The sequence below is a fragment of the Passer domesticus genome, chromosome 5 (genome assembly GCF_036417665.1).
Source record: "Passer domesticus isolate bPasDom1 chromosome 5, bPasDom1.hap1, whole genome shotgun sequence".
Lineage (NCBI taxonomy): Eukaryota > Metazoa > Chordata > Aves > Passeriformes > Passeridae > Passer > Passer domesticus.
In genome coordinates this window covers 55449071-55471753 of record NC_087478.1, presented here as the reverse complement: position 1 = coordinate 55471753, position 22683 = coordinate 55449071, and the positions used below count along the sequence as shown (strand labels likewise).

Below are 22683 nucleotides of genomic sequence, written 5' to 3'. Positions count from 1 at the left end.
GAGCAAAATGAAATGAAAAATCAAAACAGGCAATTTGTCTTTCATACCTTCATTATTTATCTTGGGTTTAACATCAGTATGAAGAACAATTCCTCTCGGTGATCCTCATGGATCCCTTTCAACTCAGGGTATTCTATGACTGTGATTCTATGAAGTAAAATGCCCCTTGCAGAAGCAGGGGCTGTTTAAAAACAAGGCAAGAAGAAAACACTAGCTCACCTCCTGCTTTTATCATAGATAGAAAGACCCAAAAATATGAGAGTAACATGAAACTTAGGTGAAAAAAGTAGCCTTTTTATGTGTCTTGGAGAGTTGGGGGGATGTTTGTGGATTATTGCTATTTCTTGATGGTGCAGCACCTGCTACAAATAGACCCATAAGCTGTAGGAGGTAGCACATAAACCAGTGCACTCTCACATTCTCATGACGACCAAAGCCCTCACCAAAAATACAATTCTGTGAAGGCAGAAAAGCAAGAGTACTGCAGTACTTCTCTTCCATGTGGCTGAACAAGAGTCCTTTGCAACATGCCCACTGTAGCACAAAGAAGATTTTACAGTTCAAAGACTTCCAAAGTTCATATTGCTCATGTGTGGTTTAAAAAAGTTCAAAGCATGGTGAAGCCAAATCATATCAGGAAAATTTAATATGTGTACTTCCTGTCTGTTGTCACTTTTTGGACCACTTTTTTCACTCTCTGCCTGCTCTGGATAGGATTTCCTCATCCTTAGGAGATCTATTTGATCTAACTCAGTCTCTCACTGAAAAGGTGATCAGATACCTGAAGAAGACATGTAGAAGAGATAAGGCTTTGAATGAAAGATAAGCTATGTTTAAGAAGAACAAAGAAACAATCCACCAGAAACTAATTAAATTATGCAGATGGCCCTGACATCTTTGAGAAAATTAAATATAATAATAGAAAGGCAACATTTTTGATGGCAACAAAATATTCTAATTAAAAACTAAAACCAAGTCTATCACTAAAAACTGAAAAGCCATGATTCTCCACAAAACATCTTAAAAATTTCCACCAAGTACTCAGTGGGTTCACTAAGGAGAAATTGATACATGAGTCTACATTAATCGTAAAATGGAGACTGCTATGTGGAAAAGATTTCTGTATAGGCTACTTAAAAAAGCAGGGAGGGCAGTTAAACTAGGGTAACTCCACATGTGCAATTACATTATGCCAGTATAAAATTTATTATCATTCAGATTCAGTTACTTCCAAACCAACATAAATTAACCAGGGGAAGACAAATCAGAGTAAGAATGCTTACATTCTTAGAATTAATAAGGACACGTTATTGAAGGGAAATTAAATCACATCTTGTCATACAGTAAGAAAATGTCTTTCTGCGGGCAAATTCATAAGCAGGGTCTTGGCACAGATTTGCTTGCAGGGGAAACCAAAGTAGATCTTTTGTTGGAGGCTGTGAGGTGCTCAGCATCTGAATTCCCATGGATTTCCTTAATCAGAGCTTTCACAACAGAAATAAAATATGAGCATTTGTGTAAACCAGAGCATTGCTTTCTGTGCTCTGAGAAGAGTGCTGCATTTGTTACCTCTGTTTAATGAGGCACCTTGTGTGTTTTTTGTCAAATCTGCAGGAGCTGGGGATGCTTTCACAGCTCTGGGATTGTATTATCTGTCACTGTTGAGAGCTTTGTAACAAGCTGGCTCCGAGCTAAAGGTCACAGTGAGATTAATTGGACCGAGATAGAGAATGAGGGGAGTTGCCATTCCAATTAAACTGTGTCCTTGGCCCACGGATGAAGAAATGCACAGAGACAGGTGGTGGAGCGGGACAGCTTGGGAAAGTAGTGATAGTTACACCAAAACAGCACGTAGATAGCTGATAGCTAATTAGCCAATGGTGAGCTGGGATTTTGCACTATGCATGAGCTAATTAAAAAGTGTATAATAATTGGCGATTCGGGAATAAAGAGAGACTTGTAGATCATCATCTGGTGAACGAGTCTTCCTTCTCCATCATGTCACATACCCACATTTCACAGGCAAGACCTTTCTGAGTACCCACTTTTCAGTGGGAGGTTTGAACCAATCAAATGATTTTTTAAATAAATAGTTTATTCACCAAAGATAACTGAATTTTACCTAATTTACCCAGTAGCTTTCAAACTGTTTCCAAGTGAGGGAGAGAGAAAAGGATGTTATTATTCTACCATTTGGAAAAGAAGGTATCTCAATTCTCCATGTTAGATTTACACCAACTGGTTTATGAAGATCCAGGTGGCAATTAGCTAACACCATGGGAAAAGTCAGAAAGCTGACTGCTTCCTCTTGAATGGACTTTGCAATGTCCCAGTGTATAGTGGTGACACAGGTACTGTATGAACTCACATGTATTTATGGAAGCAAACATCATTTCCGACAAAGCCTAAGTGACATAGAAAGAACAACTATTGACATTGACATTTCATGTCATTTTGCATTAAAAATAGAAAACTTCTTACCATTGTCTTTGAAAGAAGACCAACAAGTTTTGATGGAAACCAGAATGGAAAGAGTCATGCTAAGTAGGGAGATGCTGAGTGAACACTGAATCCACTCTTCACACAGAATGGTAAAATTATTCCTTTAATGTGTATTTAGTCTTTTTTCACAAGGATCTTTAGTGCTCACAGTTTCAAAATAGTAAGAGAAAAAATAACCCTAAGATACTGTCAACTTTAAAAACAGACGCGAGAAAATCTGTTTCACAGACTGATTCTGCTTCTTTTTAAATGAAAGTAAAATAGCCACAACTTCCAGTGCAAATTTTTTATCATGTCTGCATGTCCATGAAAATCAATGATAAAAAAATTTCATATAAGCTTTGGAGTACTCCCCTGACCTGCAGAGAAAGCACACTCTCCATTGAAGATGTATGACATTTATGTAACAGCTTCTGCTGTTACAGAAGGGTTTTGCTTGGTTTTGTTGTTGTTGCTGGGAAAGGAGGCGTGGGGATTGGTTTTCTGTGTGTTTGAATACAGTGCACTTGCTCCCAAGGGAAGCTAGAGCATAAAGCACTGGAGAAATCCCAGAGAATTATTGAATACCACCACAGCATGTTCCCCAGGACATCTTCTCTTTCAAATACCCAACTGATGCATTTTCCTGGGGCAGAAAAGATGGTGAAAAATTTCCAGAAACCTCATGGCAGGTACCCATCCAGCCACTGTGTAATTTCCTCTTCTTAACTGGACAGGGGAGAGAAAATATAACAAAAGGCTTCCAGCTCAAGACAAGGAGAGCAAGAGATCATTCACCAATTACTGTTATTGGCAAAACAGACTCAACTTGAGAAAAAATAGTTTTTTGCTAATCAAATTAGGAAGTATAATGAGAAATAAAACCAAGTATTACAGCACCTTCCTCTACCCTTCCCTTCTTCCCAGGCTCAGCTTCACTCCCAATTTCTCTACCTTTTCTCATCCAGCAGGGAGAACGGAGGTTGTGGTGAATTCTTCTCACATTGTCTCTGCTGCTCCTTCCTCCGCACGGAGAGGACTCCTCACACGCTTTCCCTGCTCCAGTGTGGCATCCCTCCAAAGGAAAGTAGGTCCTACAAGAATTTCTTCGCAAGGGTTGTTTTTCATGAAGTGCTCCAGCATGATCCCTTTCTATGAGGTGCAGTCCTTCTCCAATGAGGGCTCCTCTCTCCACAGATTCTGCTAGGACAGATTCTGCTCCAGCACAGGCTTCCCTTGGAGTCACAGCCTCCTTCAGACATGCCCCTGCTCGGGGGTAGGCTCCTTCAGGGACTGCAGGTGGATCTCTGCACCCGCCCCTGCCCTGCAAGGGCTGCAGGGGCTCAGCCACCTCTTTGTGGGCTGTACCACAGAATCTCAGGGAAATCTCAGCTCTGGAGCAGCTCCTACCCCTCCTTCTGCCCTGCCCCGGGTGTTTGCAGAGCTGTTCCGCTCACATTCACACTCCTCTCTTTCACCTGCTGTTGTGCAGTATCTTTTACACTTTCTTAAATATGTAATCATGGAGGTGCTACCAGTGTTGCTGAAGGGCTCAGCCTTGACCAGCAGTAGGTCCATCGTGGAGCTGAGGGAAGTTTCTGGCATCTTCTCACAGAAGTCACCTCTGCAGTCCACCCCAACACCAAAACCTTGCCAGACAAACCAAACACTCCTTTAATTCAAGTTTCTCATTACATTTTCTACAGCTTCCTAACACACTTTACTTCCAAATGATGGGCAGAATGATACCAACAAGTTGATTTAACAATGATGATAACAGTTTCTTGTGTCTAGCATGAAGATATATAGATGTTTGAAGAACAAAGGGATCCCTTCCAATATACACACCTCATTCCAAGCTTGCAAAATATTTAGAAAGGGAAACTCTGAGACTTCTTTCTGCTTTACCAAAATATGAAAGGACCCTTCAGAGGATTGTGTATTCCCTCACCAGGCTATGCACATCAACACCAGCAACATCAGCATAGAGTTCAGGCACCACTGGCTCAGGCACCTGCAGCACTGTGTGCCCATTGCTGGTCTTCATAGCTGTTTTCAGGGAGCACAAGAGCTGTGCTGGGGAAGGCCGGTGAGCTGCACTCCACTGCCAGCAGGACTTCATGATGCAGTACCTGTAAATCAAGAAATTATGAAATTATGCCTTCATACAATGAAATGTACCTTAGATCTTCCCTTTGGATACTTTGTTTGCTTCAGAGAATATCCTATAACTTAGAGGAGAAAAATCATTCCCCAGCAGTGCTGCACCTTGCAAGGAAGCAGTGGAGCAGCAAAATGCAAGGGTACTTAAGCAAACAGAAACAAGTGTCATTTTCAACAGGACAGAAAGGTTTTGGCCACAGAGGTTTTATGCAGCAGAACTCAGTAAGGAGATGCGGCAGACACAAACCTCCTCAGCTAGCAGATTACTCTCTGCATAGTCTAGACTTAGAAATTTTGTATAAAATCTCATTTTCTATGTCTCATTTCCATTTAGTTTTGCCAACCTCATGTTCAATTATCCACAAAGCAAGTGGCTTACATGGCTTGCTGACAGCTCAAGGGCTGCTTCATAATATTCTGTTTCTGCAGGTATGATAAGATGTCAGAAGGTGGCACCTCAGGATATGGTGGAGCACCTGGAAGGGCAAAAGGAGCAATGGTAGAAAACTCTATGGCAGTGGTTGCAGAGAGCAGCTTCTGTGCAAGACTGCCTTCCTTCCCTACCAAAATCTGGGATTTTTTTCCTACCACAATTTACAATAACAGAAGGTCTAAAAGGAATTGATGAGACTTTGCAAATTGGAAAAAAGCAGAGTGCTCATTTAAATGGCCCAACTTTACATTCTAAAATTTGAGATTTTGGATCTTGTTAATTTGCTGCTTCCTTATGGGTTTTTTGGTTTTTTTTTAATTAGCATTAAATCTTCTTACCTAATGTAATCATTTCATACAGTAGAATTCCAAAAGACCATCTGCAAGAAAATAAAATAAAGTGATGTTGTTTGCTGGCTTAAATACCTAAAAACAACTAGGTATGGCCTGCAGACAGGAGAAAGAATGAGCTGTAAAAGTGAAGTGTTATGCTGAAACTACATCTGCCTTCCTGTGAATTTCAGGACATGAAATCATACATAAAGGAGTGGAAGAGACAGGTGAACTTCTAGTCCCAAAATGAAGCCATACATGTCTGCCTTGATGGTAGGGGGTTTGCTCAGGAGCCTCTCTGGTGCCTGCCACTTGACGGGCACTTTCCGTGTGACTGAGCTGGCACCATGTGTGTGAGTTTCATAGGCCAGGCCCAAACCACAGAGCTTAGCAGTGAAGTTGTCATGGAGAAGGACATTCTTGGCAGCAATGTCACCATGGAACAAGTTCTTTTCTTCGAGATAAGCCTGGGAAATTGGAAAAGAAAGAAGACAGGATGATTTTTAAAAGCAAATTTAACTGATACAAATTGTCACTGAGTTTATGCTTACCTTCAACATTGTGAAGTTACATGTGCCACCGACATAATGGAAGCATATTTTAACAAAGCCTTTATTCTCAGTGCTTAGGCCAAGAAGACTTCAGCCACCACACAAACTTGTGTTACAGTCAAGCAAGAAGGAAAAAATACAGCCAACCTGAGCAGACTTACCAGAGCTGCTGCAACCTGCTGTCCAACCTCATATACCTGCCTCTCAGTGAGGTCATAGGGGACACCATCCATTGCCATTACATCCTAGACACAAAGTAAGAGACCTTGGTTCAAGCAAATGCCACAGCACTTGCCACAGTAGGATTGTGGGGAATGTTTCCTTCTAATCTATGTAATCTTATACTCCTCCTTCTCATAATCTCTCATAAATTGACTGAAATGTAGGAGGATGTGGATGGGTGATGTTGAGAGTGTGTTGAGTAAAACAAGTCTATTATAGACATCTGGTGGGCAAATTGACATGTGGGGAAAAAATTAATGTTAGAAATTGTCAGAATGACAGTGAAGAATGACAATCCACGCAGGTGAATAAAAGATATATTATAAATTAAAATGATGAGTAGAAAAGCACATTTCTAACACTTGAATTGGGCACCTGGTATGAGAATAACAATCCATCTCTCCTACCACCCTGCCTGTAACAGTAAGAGAGAGAGAGATGAGAGAGAGAATAAGGTAAGCATACAATGTTCTTCCTGTGTCACTTTACAGCCTACAGATACGTTCTACTTAAAACTTCCTTAGATGGTTATGGTTTCAACATGTTCAGTAACCTTTGAAAGATTACCTTCCATAACTGACCTCATATGAACTGTCAGTATCCACAGCAGTCAGTGGCTATCCACAGCAGTCACTGACATTCCATTAGTCAAATCCTTAGATCATGAAGAATCAGCTCCATTTATTTGTTTTGAATGTGACATGTACTAGCCTTATTTCCTGGACCTTCTGCTGAACAGGACAGGAATCAATCCTTCTCTATTTAGAGTTTCAGATGTAGGAGAGTGATGGATTTACATGGTAACAGCAGAGTTTTGTTTCCGTGTCTTTTGTAACAATGAGTCATAGAATCAGAATATGCTGAAGGGGAAGCGACCCAAAAAGACCATTAAGTCCAACCCCTGGTCCTGCATAGGACATCCCAACAACCCCACCCTGTCCCTGACAGTGTTATCCAAACAATCCAGGAGCTCAGACAGTCTTGCAGCTGTGACCACGCCCTGGAGCACCTGTTCAGTGCCCCACCACCCTCTGGGGAAAGAATATCTTCCTGCTATCCAATACAAACCTCCCCTAATATTTAGGCTCTTTTTTTAGCTTGAGTTCATTTTCAATGAACTGCATATTTTCATACATCAGACCTCATCAGCAATGGGCAGACATGAAGACATCATTCACATATATGAAACTTCTTCCTGTGCATTATTTCATTTTTAACTATGCTGAATTTCATCTGTTCTTTTTATTGACAAGTCTCTCAATCTTGGAAGATCCTTCTGCAATTCCTTTGGGTCTGCCCTTGGCTTTACTGGCTGGAATCATCAGCAAATATCCTCACGTCACTATCATCCCATTTTTAGGGTATTAATACATAGAATGAACAGCACCATGCCCTAGATAGCTGACCTCCCTTCAGTGCAAGTACCAACCTTTCATTCTTATATTCTATTTTCTGTATTTTACCAATTAGTTATCATCCCATGACCTTCCCCTGTGTTGTAACTGCTCTTCTTTCTTAAAAGCATTTGGAGTGAGACATGATTGAAAACTTTACAAATGCAGGTGGCTGTATGAATTCATTCTAATTCTACTGCCTGCAATGCCCTGCAATGGTCTGCCAAGTAGGACATGTGTAGAACTTCTTTGGAGCATGGAAATAGTTTTGATTTATAGAGAGGGATGCATGGAGTGATGAAAAAAATATTTTATGACTTAGGGATAGATATGTACCTAAGGAACTCAAGAAGCTATTCTGTCATCGCTTCTTTTGACTCACCTTCCGACATGTCCACAGAAATGTCAACAGGTCACCAAGAGACACATCTTCCATGATCATATAAAGTGGGAGCTGGTCTACACAACATCCAACCAATTCAACCAGGTTCTCATGATGGCCAAGATTTTGATGAAATTTAATCCTTCCCAAGAAATCCTTTACTTTCTGGGGACTAGCTGGATCTGAGAGAACAAAAGAAAACAAATTTTAAAAAACCAAACCAACAACAAAAGAAAGCAGCAAACAACAGGCTGACAGCTAAAACCAACATGATCAGCAATCTTTAATCCTACCAAGACATTCCTACAGGAACATCTCGGACTTACTGTACTGAACATAGCTTGTTCTTGTCCAGTATTGATGGCAACGCTCTTCCCAGCACCATGTCTGGGATACAGAGACTGTACCAAAATGGATCCTGATCACGGGCCACACCTTGCAAGGCTTTCAATATCACAGTCTTAGTCTTCCCAGAGCTCCCAGTTTCTAGCTGTCCTCTGTAGATGCTCCCATAGCTCCCAAGTTTTATCAGCTGCAAGGTGTCTGGTAAGAGTTTCTCTCGTGGTATCTCTAATTCTTTCAGAGTCAAGGATCCAGAATTTAGCAGGCTCTCCACAGATCTCTCAGTCAGCTGGATGTAGTGGTTCTCTGTTGAGCAGGGTTCCTGCTGATTCTTTCTTGTCACTGACAAAAGCAAATACATATGATGCATAAAAGCAGACAGACATCTATTACTCTTGTAATAGATGGCAATTGTTATGAATAAAAGCTATCTATTCTTTTTAGGTTGCAGAGTTAAAAAACAAGTCAGACCAGTTGCTGTAAGCTAGTTTCACTGTTAAAGAGGAGTTCTTCAATTACCTGTTAATGGCTGGTGATTAACCATTGTCCCCCTGATGCTGGCTGCTTGCCAGGGAAGGACACCAGGACAGACCCTCCAGGTATGAGGAGAATAGGAGTGACATCAGAGCCAGTATACAGATGAGAAATGCATTGCACCCCGAATTTTTACAGTTTTCCCAGGAAAACCCCTAAAATTACGAGCCAACAAGTGACTTAAGTGACGTCTAAGGATGGGAGCGTAGTCCCGTACCTGCTTGGATCCTTTTTGCTTCTCACCCTAACCTGAAAAGATGTTGATTAAAGAGACGCCCCGGGGTGTTAGACAAAAAAACCCAGGAATCTGCTAATCTCCCATGAGGACGGAATCCCCAGCTCTGTCTGCAGACCAGCAGACAAAGCTGCATCATCCTCCTTCTCCGTGACACGCCTGGGAGCAGCAGCAGCGTGGGCGCGACCCGTCGATTTCTCCCCTCCTGAGCTGATTCTTCTTAATAAAGGCATTTAAAAGGAGAAAGATCTCCTGCCCATTTATTTCAGCAATGCTCATCCTTCCATGCTCTTTAATTTTTGCTCCACAGTGTTTCAGAAATCAGGGCAAAGTAAGGAACTGTTATTGTATCCTACTTATCCTGGCCCCTGAAGAGGACAAAGAATTTATTTCCCACTCTATTTGATGAAGACAGAACCAGTCTAGAAATTTCTTCCATATTTAACTACATAACCTTAATAGATAAGACACATTTGGACTTCATTCCCACGTGCTCAATCAATGAACATTTTCTTTTATTACCAGTTCTCAATTATTTCTCTTAATATAGGCTCAAGATCTGTTTCCCTCAACATACCCAAAATTAGTTCAGAAATGCATTTTCATTTCCACAGCCACACATGTACCCACAAGCCTTTCCCTACCCCCTTACCAGTTCTACTTCACCCTGTTCTACTACCTACTACCCCCTCACCCTGTTCTACTTCATGTTGTCTCCAAAGGAAGAGGGTGACAGCAGCTTGAAATTAAATTTCTTAAATGGCAGTATACAAAATAGATTAACTAGGTGTAATCTACATAAAAATTACTATCATTCATAATTACCCTAGTAAAACTCTCCTTGCAGCAGCCTTCATATGCTGTTACATAAATACACTTCACAGCTCTTGTGATGTTATTACCACAGCATGTTAAACAGCCTACATGACACGATGCTTTAGATTTTCCAAGATCCATCCATACTACAGCTTCCATTACTGCTCCTGCAATGTAGGAATGTGCCCCCCTGTTGATGGAGTGACAATACTATCCATTGTCCCCTTAAAAAGGAAAAGTTTCACTCCCTGATTAGGTGAAAAGGCATCTCATAGGCCTAGGGGACTTCACCTCAAACTTAAGGATAGCTAACTGGACAGAAGCCAAAAAGTCCCACCTGGGCAATTTACTAGAAAAAGAAGTGAACAAAGAAACTAATCACTTTTGTGAGGTGTTTTACCAGGAGTAAGAACCTCCTGCACCTGGCTCGGTTTTTCTCTGTTTGTTATTTTGCCTTTTATTAAACTTTTTTGTTTCCAACACTGCAACAGAAGCCATCCTGCTGATTTTATGCCTCCAAAGGTAGCTGAGCTATCTTGGGTGTGTTATAAACCTCCAAGAGCTTATGAGACCTGGTTCAAGGAAGCTGCTGTAACACTGCAAAATTAAGTAAATCATTGTTCACAATTTTCCTAATGTTTACTGGATTGCTGAATACCAGTCAGGATCCTCATAAATGGTTTTGCCTAACAGCTCAAGTGATGGGGAAATGGAATTGGCTTTTGGCTGTGAAACCAATACTCTTTCCTCTTGTTGAAAACCATTTTTTTACCTTGGGTTTCAGCTGGTGCTGATTGCTCCTGCTTTGCTCGCAGGCCGCGGCAGTGGAGCCAAAGGATCACAGTGAGGACAGTGACAAAAACTCCCACCAGGAGAACTGGGACAATGATCACTTCTGTCTGATACTCACGTACAACTGTCAGCAGAGAAAGAAAATGGAAAACCAAGGAGTAAGCAGCACACTTAGTTCTGTATAACCATGTAGCAACAATCCATTTCAGTAACTTTCAACACCAAAAGTGTGTGGTCCATCCTCTGGAATAGCTGAACACTGTTAGTGCTGACACCTTATTTTTCAAAGGTGCTGAGTACCTAAACTGCATGAAATCACTAAGACTCCCACACCTAAGGTCACTTATTTAGATGCTTTAATATGCAGGCCAGGAATTGTAGCCATTTGAAGTCACATCCACTAGTGAAACAGAAGCAGCACTGGAAGCAGGACAGCGGGGAGATGGGACGGGCTGGATTTTGCTATGTCATCACATGCAATTACAGCTCCAGCTCCTTCCAGTAAAATTACACAGAGCATTTTAAAGGAAACTAGGTGTGGTCACCTTTGGAATTTGACTGGAAGACATTGCAATTAGCAAGGCTTGTGAAGGTAACTATCTTTCACATGTCCCCAGATTTGGAGGTGGTCGAGACCATTTTTTCCATTCTGAAAGATGGCAAAGTCACAAAATCAAAATCCCACAAAACTAGTCCTTTGGGAAGCTGCAGGGAATCTTTAATGACTGCTGTACACCTCATTTGAAGTAGGAATTCTCTAAAATGGCTGAAATTACGTCAGATTAATCCAGCCACAGAGGCTTCATCCCCATAAACATTTCTTCCCTGAAACACAACACAGGAAAAGCTCCATCAAATCTTTCTATGTGGGCTGGGATGCAGTGGAGGAAGAGAAAAGGCTTGGCATATTTTTTTAGTGAACCCGGCCTTCCTGCAAGCATGTGAAATCTTATTAAAGGAATGTGTGAATCTTACCACATAGCTTGTCATTGCTATTGCACTCCAGAAGCATCCGTGAGAATCTTTTCGCATCCCCTGCCATGTTCAGTTACAAGCAAGCAAGCCTCCAACCCCCACTTCCTGCACAGACATAAAGAATAACAACAGTTTATTAGGAGAAAGGATGATGATGAAGCAACAAGTGAAGTGAATAGGGAGCTTTTTACCCCTTACAATCAGTGGCTGCATGAAGCAGCACTGGGATTTAAAGGCTTCCAGAATGACGCAGGATATGCACTATCACATCCTGTGGATGATGCACTGCATGACCAGAGAGAATTTAGGGTTAAGCTTGTTCTGCAGTGCTCCACAAGCAAATGAGGACCCCTAGTCCTAAAGGCTGGCATATGTACAAAAATCCATAGATATGAACCTAATTATATTTAAAGAACATCTAATACCCTCCTAGCTAACCCATTTTGAAGATGCCAGGATGGCTCAGCATTTTATCTTCTGCTATATTACAAGTGAACAGATCAGCAGCATGCAGAGAAAATGTCATTCTTGACTACAGTCCTTGCCACAACTCCTCCTGTTGCTGTACAAAGACAAGGAGAAAAAAGAGTTGCCATAGGGCTCTCTTGTACCAACTTCTGAGCACTGCCAAGTCTGTAGGTATTCTGAAACACAACATCTGCAACTCTTCTGCATTTGTAGCTGAAAATCCACAGCCTGTACAAGCATGCACCTTGTTTAGTCACTGCTTCTTATAAACATTGCCAAAATGTAACAGCTTCGCAAACAGTATTATCTAGAACATTTTATAGGAATCATGACTTCTATCCTGAAAGCACCTACTTTGTTTTCAGCTATGTGTTTTAGGCAATTAACCTCAATGGCAAATATAGAGCATTGATTTTATGGAATTTGGTGGTGAAAAGTTTAATAGTTTGTCCTCATGCTTAAAATTAATGAGTGAAATTATTCTTTACCAGTTGCACATGAGAGACAGCAGAAAGAGGAAAATGGAATATATCTGTGCTTTAAGGTATCACAAAAGCCTGTTTCCTTTTTTTATTTGATTTCATTCTTAATATGCTAGCAGATTTACCTAGTTCCAAGGCTGGCTACACCAGGAATCCAGTCAAAGGAGTAATAACACAGCAATAATACCAAGCTTTTCATGTACACTCTGAAAGCAAGCACACTGAAACAACCCACCTCAGCTCTAACACACACACACACACACACACACACTTACACACAAATACACAGGACCAGGCCTGGCTTCCTTCATTCTCAGGTACACACAGATTTCAGGACCAGTAGCCAGTAATCATATTGTATAAGTCATGAACAGTCCAAGCTCCATCTTAAAACTTGCCAATGGCTTTGTACAGGTGCTTACTAGAAATGCACACTGACATTTACACACCATGCAAGCACAGGCACACAAAAGCACACACATCCCAATTTATGCTTACAGAGAGAGCAGCAAAGATCCATGGAAAAAGCTCTGACACAGCAGCCATGTCTACACTGGTCCCTGTCTGTAAAAAAGATTCCTCCCTACTCTTTATGCACCTTCCAGCAGTGTTCACCAGTGCCAGTGGGTGGCACTCATGTTTTCCAACCATACTCAGGGCAGAACCATGGCATCCAGGAATGAAAACAGTGGCAGTCATTTGTCTTTATTTGCCCTGGCACTCCCATGTGCTGTGGTTTCATATGGAGGTGTAAGCACTGGAAAAGATTGATTACAGAAGCGCACTTACACTCTACCTCTCTATCCTCTCACAATACTCAGCAAGGAGAAAAAGAAGTTTTGCTCAGTAAGGTAATTCTGAAAAAGTGCCTTTCAGTGCTACTTTTCAGGTCAAGACTAAATAAATTCCTGGACTAGGCTGTTTCTGCAGCTTACTTGTCTAACAGGAACATCACTGCAGTTCTTACATTCCTATCCTCACAAGGAGAATGGTAACTTGGAAATCCACAGAACTCATGTTATACATTTAATATTTTTTGCAATGGGAGACACATGAAAATTATGTGGAACTAACATGTTCATGTGCATACTCAACACAGAGCAGGACTACTGACAGTGCTCAACTAATTTTATTAGATTAAGACATTTTTCAAGACAGAATAAAAGAAACAAAAATATCTTAAAAGGTTCAAAATCTGTGCCTTACTGGCATTCTGATTTTTCTTGCCTGTGGGTTAACACTGTACCAAGATCAGTGCTGTCTAGATCATGTGCACACATACACTGTGTTACTTCAGTTTAGGATTTGCATTAGAGAATTTGTGCAATTTTTACTAAATGTCAGCTTGTTTATTCCACTGAATTTTTGAAATTTTCCTTTACACAGACTGAATTCCATTCACTGGAATTCATAGAGTTGTAAAGGTTGGAAAAGATCATTAAAACCATCAAATCGCACAGTCAGCCCAGCACCACCACCATGTTCACCACTAAACCATGCCCTCATGTGCCACATCCACAGGCTTTTTGTACATTTCCAGGCATGGTGACTCCACCAATTTCACTGGGCAGCCCATTCCAATGTTTAATAACTCTCATCAAAGAACTTTTTCCTGATCTAATATAAACATCCCCTGACACAACGTGAGGCTGTTTCCTCTTGTCCTGTCCCTTGTTCCCTGGGAGCAGAGCCCAATCCTCCCCAGCTGTCCCCTCCTGTCAGGAGTTGTGCAGAGCCAGAAGGTCCCCCCTGAGCCTCCTTTTCTCCAGGCTGAGCCCCCCAGCTCCCTCAGCCCCTCCTCGTGCTCCACACCCTCTCCTAGCTCCATTCCCTTCTCTGGACACACTCCAGCCCCTCAATGTGTTTCTATTCCTGAGGTTCCCAGAAATGCCCCAGGATCTGAGGTGCGGCCCCAGCAGTGCCAGCCCAGGGGACAGTCACTGCCCTGGCCCTGCTGCCACACCATGGCTGGCACAGCTCAGGTGCCATTGGCCTCCTGCCCCCTGGACACCCCTGGGCTCCTGTCCAGTGCTGTCCCCAGCACCCCCAGGGCCTTTCCCAGCTTTCCAGCCCCTCTGCCCCAGCCTGGAGCTGCAGGGGGTTGGTGTGACCCAAGGGCAGGACCCACAACCTGGCCTTGTTGAACCCCACACAACTGGACCAAGCCCATGGATTCAGCCTGTCCAGATCCCTCTGCAGAGCCTTCTGACCCTCAACCTGAACCCAAATCCTGATGTCAAAGCCAAATATACAATGAAGACCACAGTAGCTAAAAATAGCAGAAGCAGCAGTTCTTAGACAATGGGAAATATAAGGCAAAACCTTAGCAGAAATTAAACTACAGTCACCTGCACTTGCAAACTGCTCCTAGCAGACTACTTGGTGCACTACATGTGGCACAGCAGTTCCACAGCTTGGCAGCAGTGACAGATTAATTAGCTCTCATCCTACACCAACACTGTTCCTCTTTGCACATTTGCCAACAGGATGAACACTTGGGCAACACAGGGACAGGAACAAGCAGCTAGAAGGTATCATCTGTGGGAGCTGCTTAAAGCAGTTCAGGAAACCCAAATACTGAATGTGAATGTAGCTGAGCTGAATTAAGTGTTCACCAATGCCAAAAGAAGGAATTATCTTCTGTCTCTGCTGTGTTCTCATTTCTTGCTTTGCTCTCAGTTGTGCAATCGATCACATGGTAACTTGATTCAAACCACTAACCTAGCAGGAAAAATCCATTGCTCTTTTGCCATGGTGATTTCCTGCTATTTTAGTGGCTGGTATTAGTCAGGGGTGAATGGCTAATTCATCTAAAGCTGCAGTGTGAAACCACTCCCTGTGTCAGCACAGATCCACAAGCACTGTGCGCCAGCAGAAGCCTTACCATGATTTTTCCAATCCCCTGTCACTCATTCTCACATGGAACTGTCCCCTCAGCAATAGCAGAAGCATTCACATAATTGTAAAGACCTGAAATAATCAATGCTCTCTGACATTTTATGGCCTTGAAGTTCTCATTAAGTTCAAATTATGTTATTTAAAGTGTCAGGACTTAGACTTAAGAAGTCTGAGTGACAAACTTTGTGGTGAAGACTGAAAAGAAATATCAAGACTTAAGACGCCCATGGAATATATGGAACAGACAGCTCAAATACTGCCCACACAGAAGCTGCCTGCTGCTTGCTCCTGCCATGTTCAGGATAGTAAGTTGTCCAAATTCACAGCAAATATACAGTTTTGCCTCTGAATATGTCTAATTTGTAAGCTACGAGCAGTTCCCATCATCAGTGCAAACATGTAAATCCTTGTGTAATGATTAGCTAAAGGTCTAAAGAAACAGCTGATTAATTAAATATGACGAAAATAAAGGCTAAGATTCATCTAGATCTTCATTAGACCCTTTAAAAAGTGCTATGCGCTGACATGGACTTAATGCAGTTATTTCTCCAGACATCCTGTCCCATGTTAACTGCACACCACTTTTTTATAAAAATATTCTTACACTTGTTTTTCATGCACCAATTGCGAGGACCAGCTGTAATGTGACTACAGACATATAAAGTACAGCTGAGTCATTCAGTAACTGCAGTCCAGCACACTGTCTGAGTGATAAAAGACAAATCCTTAAACGTTATGTCTTCCACTCAATTTCCTGCAGTGGCAAAACCTTGCTCTCTAGCTTCTCCCGTTACCATTTCACTGCTGCTTTTATTATTTCCCTCCTCTTTTATCTGACCTTTGAACATGGTCAACAGTCAAGGCTTTGGCAACTGCTGTGCACAAGTGCACTGTGCTGGCTGTGCAGCAGGAAGGGAGAGGAGCTACCAGGGAATTACAGGAACCAAAGCAGCAGGAAACCACAGGAGTAGGCAGTTGTGGACACTGAATGTAAGAAAAGAGGGAGGAATAAAGCACCATTGCAAAGCAAACAGAGAAAAAGAGATTTTTTTTCCTCTGCTTTGTCCACCATTTACTAAAAGCAGCATCCAAAACAAATAAAAAAATGAGCCCGACAGGTTTCAGCCATGCATTTGTTAGACTGCATATTCTGTCTCTTCTGCCTGAAGAAGACCTTAGTGACTATTTCCAACAGCCTGACAGACCATGTCATTTTTGCAAGGCTTCCCTGGCCCATGGAGTCACCTAATCTCTCACTGCAAGGCACCTGTCGGTTACCAAGCAGCATCTTCACTTGTGCTGAATGGAAAATTCTGACCAGCTACACCAGCGTCCCTTCTGTCCTTGTGGACAAGCACTAAAAATAATATCCTGTGGCTTGCTGTTGGACTGTCTCAGCTATCAAGATTTAGTATTATAACTCACTTTTGAAACAGCTGGTAGCTGTAATACCCTGTAAGAAAACAAAGTGTTTCAAAAATCAGATACGGAAACACAAGATTTTCTTTTGGTCCAAAATTAGAAGCAATACTTGCATATTAAACCTAGGCTAGCTGCTACAGAAGGATATTAAGGGAGCGGAAGAAAATTAGGCTGCCCACTTTTGAAGAGCTAGAACATAGAGAAAACAGCAAATAATGAGGCTCATGCTGCTATTTCAGCAGGTGGTTACTTAGAGGAAACTTGGCTCCTTTTCAATATAGCAGAAAAAGCAGGCAAAGTTAACAGTTACTACTGCACTGAAAAATTAGTCAGGAGGACTCAATGCTGCTGTGCTTTTACGCTAAAAATGTTAGCTCTAACTGGCACCATTTCAGTGGAGATATGCAAGTTCTTACAGTGCTAGGTTTTGCTTAGATCATCTACAAAAATTAATTTATTTGTGCTGCATAAGGAAATCTAAGTACAGAAATGTGAAATGGTATAGAACCTGAATGAGGATTAAGACATTTTTTCTAATGCAGACATGGACTACTATAGTTTCTGGAAAATTAACATATATCTTGAACATTTCAAATTAATTAAGGCCACCAAAAGTAATTCCTCACAGGTAATCTGAAGAATGAGTTAAAATAATAAAAAACCCCAAGGAATACATTAAGCTGAAGGCCTTAATGAGCAGGCTATTAAAAGTCTAGAGGCCAAACTTTCAGCAGTACACTACCACCTATGGCTTCCTTTTATGAAAGCAAAATCATATACTACTTTTGAAAATGTCTCCCTGCTGACTGAGCTCTGATTTTGCTGGTAGGTGCCTGTATTAAGCCTGTATCAAACCCCAGCACAAATACAGAAATTCTGAAAAACTGTGACAGTAAAAGCTATGACAGAACATGAGAAGAATGAAGGATTTTTGTTTCAAAGGACCACACATACATATAGCTCTTGTGGAAAACCTACTGTGTGATAAAAACACTGTATGACATCACATTGCTGCTTAATGGTTTCAGAAATCAAACCTGAATCTGCTTTGATAAATTCACAGCCACCTGAAGTTGTGTAGACAACTTTAGTTTTAGTTTCCCAAGTTCTGGATGTTTCTTGGTGGATTTAACACAGATTTTGTTTGTAACTTAATCAGTAGCTCATGCACACACAGGTAAACACAGGAAAAACTAGGTATCTGCACCACTTTGGGTTAGAGATCACTGCATTACAATCAAGCAACAGCGATGGCAGTAAAACAGTAATTAGTTCTGAATTCAGCCCTAAGCATGTATTACTTAAGACTGGACATATTTATACACATATTCATAGCATCACCCTGTTTCAGTGAACTGAGACTAATTTTATACAAAACTTAATTGCTTTGTTAATTTCTTCCTCCTTAAAAAAAGCCTGTGAGTGATTTAATTAAAATCAGACAGTGTGTAGAGACATCCCTCTTTCATTTTTTTCATCAAACCCCAACACCATTATGATCACAGAAATGGCTGTAAGTAGCTTCACTACCAGCAGTAAGCACATGCACATATGTACATGCACACACACAGACATACAGACTCTACAGTACAGCCACCTTCTAATTCAGGTCACATTTATGTTAATAAAAGTCTTTTAAGAAATAAATAGTCATGGGCTGATCTTCCAGAAGTGCTTTCTCTCACTTACCTGAATGACACCACTTCCCTTGCCCAGCGGTTGTCTTTTCCTGAAGCTCTCCTGCTGCCGGTTCCCAGCTTGTGAGGCCACTCCCATTAACTCCTATGACTACCTTGGCAGGGTTTTAATTCTTATGATTAAGTTCCTCCTCACTGATTTTTCTAATCCAGTCCCGCCCAGCTTCAGCTCTTTGCTGGTCTCCCCTGGGATATCCAACACACAGCTGACAGGAAGGCAGATACTTGCAGAACAGGTCTGCCTAGCTTCCACACACCAGCTGCGCATGGGCTGACTACAGAGACAGGCACAACAAAGAGCCCTCAGCAGGCACCTGCAGTGGGGTTTGAAAGGCACACCAATACAGAGGGACAGGTTATGTAATAAATAGAATTCATACGCTTTTGGCTACAGGTTCATGTTTACAAAGAATGTGCTCCTGGGACAGAAAATCTGTACAAAACCCCCAGGACTCCAGAGGCTGAAAAAGCATTCCGTCAGGAACACAGCCTGCAAATGAAGAAAGAGATAAAAGACTAATGATATCAAAACATGCTACAGCAGACAGCAGAAACACAGAGTTTTTCACATTCTGCCTTGCCCCTTGGTGACCCTCCTGCTTGGGCTGTTCAGGCATTCTGCCAGAACTTTGGAAAGTTTGGCTTTCCCCTGCCCTTTCCTCACATCACTCTGAGCTCCCCAAACACACCAGACAATATTCCTGAACTTCCCTGTGACATTTTCCTGCCATGATGGCCTGGGGATCTCCATTGTGCTCTGCTGGTGTCCTCAGCAGCCGTGGGGTCTAATCTTCATCACACCTCTGCATTTCAGCTCTGGGGACTTTCTTCCCAACCAATCCATGTATGCAAGCCCAGCTGTTGGTCTGCCCTCCCCTATTACTGATAAATCTTGTGTTAAGAGTTCCAGAGTCCTGCTTATGTGAGTCTGCACAAGATTATCTGCTTACCTACTCATAGGAGTGAGAGGAGCTGCATTTCAAGAGTAAAAACCATGAGACCTACTTCTTGTTGAGAGACAAACTTCATTTCACACTCAGAAACTCGATGCAGGTGGTTTGGGGAAGATGCAGCAGATAATGTGATCTCTGCCAACCGTTTTGGCCAAACTCATCTACTCCTATTAACATTTTGTTGCTGCATATAATTATGTTGTTGTGGTGAAAATTTTAGTTGTGGCACCATCGATACTTTTGGGTATCAAAAGACAATAGTTAATTTAAGAGAGACTTCTCCTTAGCATTATTCCTCCAGCTGGCATTAACCCATGTGTGCAAAATGGTGAAAACAGGAATGACTTTTTCATTACTTGATCTCTCTACAGACACTGGCAGGAGTGGGCAAAGTAGTATCAGCAAAATAGTCCTGTGATATGGATTTTTATCCCCTGAGAAACCAGGAGAGACATATTCTAGATTGAAAATTTTCTTTAAATAGAAAGATCACTACAGCTGCAGAATGTAGGTTTAGACTCTTGATTTCAGCTTTCCTCTCATTCTGGTACTAATTTGCATTGACTCTCTGTAGTGTTATCTCCATGAAGGAGCAGGGGATCTGTCTCATACCTCATTCTCCATTAAACAGTAAGTAAAATGCAAATAACAGTGCCTCATTTAAATGAGTTTCTTACTGAAATGAGTTACATTCCACAGGCACTCTCCTCAAGGGCACCTGGAGAAAAACCTTTTCAGATTACTGTTTAAAAATATGACAACTGAAAATCTTCCCCCTTTCAGTTTCTACATCTCCCTACTGTGGAAGAGAGTGTCAAAGGCAAAGGGTTAAATATTCAGGGTAAGCATATGCAAAAGCAACAATGGCTGCAGCTTTTAATTTCCCCCACCAGTGTCTCTGTTGTGCTCCCAGTCTGACTGGTCGGATAAGATTTTAATGGTTCAGAATTCAGGCTTCAGCCTATATAATCCTCCTCATTCATCAACATGCTTTTTCCCCTGCTTAGTGAAGTGACAGAAGTAATTTATTGTCCTGTGAAAAACAGAATTTTCCTGCTATGTCTTGTATTGTATGTGCATCCACAAAGAAAACATTACTTGTTTACATCCTCTATCCTTCTTTGTTTTTTCCTTATGATTAAGCACACTCAAAGGCAGCAGACTGGCAATTTTATTAACATAAACATCCTCTTGATCTCCAAGACAGCTGTAGCACATGTACAAACCATCCTAACTGCACACAGCTGCTGCACCATAGCCTCAAGATGGGTTCTGGGACTAAGCAGTGAACTTCTTGAGTTATTTTCACCTTCTAATATGACTTAAAACTGTGGCTTATAGCTGATATATTGTGACTCATCTTTTGGTCAACTTAAGCCCACAAGGCGTAGAAACTCAGAAGATAAGGGACTAATGTATAAGTCTCAAACAACAACAGCCAGGCAGCTGCAGAGCCAACCAAGGATCACTGGTAACAGCACGCTGTGAGAAAGAACAAGATGTGGTGGGGGAAGAGGTCATGCAGAAGGAAGGGCAGCACTTTTATGGTACACACACCCTTGATATAGTTTCTGCAGATAAGCACAACATGGCACAGCACAGGAACAATCTTAACGTGCAAGAAAACCTCCCATCATTATCTCAAGTGTCTACTCTGCCTCATGAGTTTTGCCTCTCCAAGTAGCACGTTTCTTAATCAAGAAAAATTACAAGCCTATTTTTTTAATGGCAATTCTGTTGTGATTTTCAGTTCAGCCCTGCGGTATTTGTTATTTGAAATTTCCAAAGGTTGCACCATATGAAAAGAAATAAAGTAGAAAACTGAAATGACCTAATGATTAGGCATCAGTCTTCATCAGCCAGCTAAAGGTCCAGTAATTTACTAGCACTCCCTCTATTCAGGGATTTTACTCAGCTGCTTTTGAACCCCTGCAAAACTTTAGCAACACAATGCTCTGTGATAAAGTTGCATTCATGCAACTTAGGTGAATAAATACTTAATTCTATTTTGAAGACAGAGTCTCATCTTTAAATCAGCTACTCAGTTGGCAGTGAAATGAGCAGTAATTGCAAGAGATGAGCAAGTCTGCTGCATAATGAGAATACTAATATACCAAATAATTTAAAAATAGGACTAAGTTTGTGTTTGTGAGGATGAAAAAGGATAACAAGAGACAGCCCAAACCATTCAGTGTTTGGATATTGATCTGGAATGGGACATGACCTGGACCACGGACAATTCAGAAATGGGACTCTGCTATAAAGCAGGTAATTCCTATCTATTAACACCTGACAAACCTTGAGTTTTGTTGCTTTTTCTGCAGAAAAATTCTAACCTGATTTTGCCTAGTCCTGCAAACACCTTCTCTGGCTTTTTTTGTTTTAATGATGCAAAAATCATAGAATCATAGAACAGTTTGGAAGGGACCTTCATAGACGATGCAGTTCCAATCCCCCTGCCGTGGGCAGAGACACTTTCCACTAGTCCATACAGCCTGACCCTGAACACTTCCACGGATGGGCATCCACAACTTTCTCAAGGCAACATGTTCCAACTTCTCACCATCCTCACTGGCAAGTATTTTTTCCTTATATCCAATATAAACCTACTCTCCTTAGCCGTGAACCTGCTGCTCGTTGTGCTGTCATTACCGGCCCTGGTCAGACGTCTCACTCCATCCCGCAGGCATGAAGAGACTCCCTGAGAAGAGCAGCAGAAGCCCTACCCAGCTTTAAATTCAGATGTACCTTCTGGGTTACTGACAGGAAAATCCCTGACACCACAGCCCATCTGGAGCGGCCGCTCTCGCCACGACTGCAGTTCCTGCGGCTCGCCGTGCCCAGGAACGGTGCGGGCAGGGCTGGAGGAGGAGGAGGGCGGTCCGTGCTGCAGCGGAGATGAAGGCACGGAGGGTGGGACTCCCCTGCTCCGGGTGCGGGAACTGCACAGCGGAGGGGTGCCGCGCTGCCCAGCACGGCAGGCCCGGTTCTGTTTAACATCCTCTGTCTTTTTCTTTATGTCCTATGTTCTTTTTTCTTTATGGTTAAGCACACTGAAAGGCAGCAGACTAGCAGTTCTATTAACATAACCGTCCTCTATCTGCAGGACAG

The 22683-nt window shown here is 41.9% G+C and overlaps 1 protein-coding gene across 2 annotated transcripts; it reads right to left on the bottom strand.

Annotated features, from left to right (window-relative positions):
* Positions 1 to 2589: 2589 nt before the first annotated feature.
* Positions 2590 to 22476, bottom strand: STYK1 (serine/threonine/tyrosine kinase 1). Of its 2 annotated transcripts, XM_064420623.1 has the most exons (11): positions 22321 to 22476; positions 18612 to 19109; positions 11653 to 11757; positions 10658 to 10801; positions 8394 to 8642; positions 7959 to 8140; positions 6122 to 6205; positions 5668 to 5876; positions 5416 to 5456; positions 5024 to 5120; positions 2590 to 4613 (listed from the first exon to the last, which is right to left on the bottom strand). In XM_064420623.1, the coding sequence occupies exons 3-11, from the start codon at positions 11717 to 11719 to the stop codon at positions 4409 to 4411; spliced, it is 1278 nt and encodes a 425-aa protein (XP_064276693.1). In that variant the 5' UTR covers positions 11720 to 11757; positions 18612 to 19109; positions 22321 to 22476; the 3' UTR covers positions 2590 to 4408. The 2 variants fall into 2 exon arrangements, with proteins under 2 accessions (XP_064276693.1, XP_064276694.1); XM_064420624.1 differs by lacking the exon at positions 18612 to 19109 and having other exon boundaries at positions 22321 to 22471.
* Between the last annotated feature and the right edge of the window lie 207 nt (positions 22477 to 22683).

Excerpts from the sequence above, each read along its gene's own strand:
- STYK1 (XM_064420623.1), bottom strand. The coding sequence starts at position 11,719 with ATGGCAGGGGATGCGAAAAGATTCTCACGGATGCTTCTGGAGTGCAAT. Across the intron at positions 10,802-11,652 it reads TAGCAATGACAAGCTATGTG|TTGTACGTGAGTATCAGACA; the intron begins GTAAGATTCACA and ends CTCTGCTGACAG. Across the intron at positions 5,121-5,415 it reads GTATGAAATGATTACATTAG|GTGCTCCACCATATCCTGAG; the intron begins GTAAGAAGATTT and ends TTGCCCTTCCAG.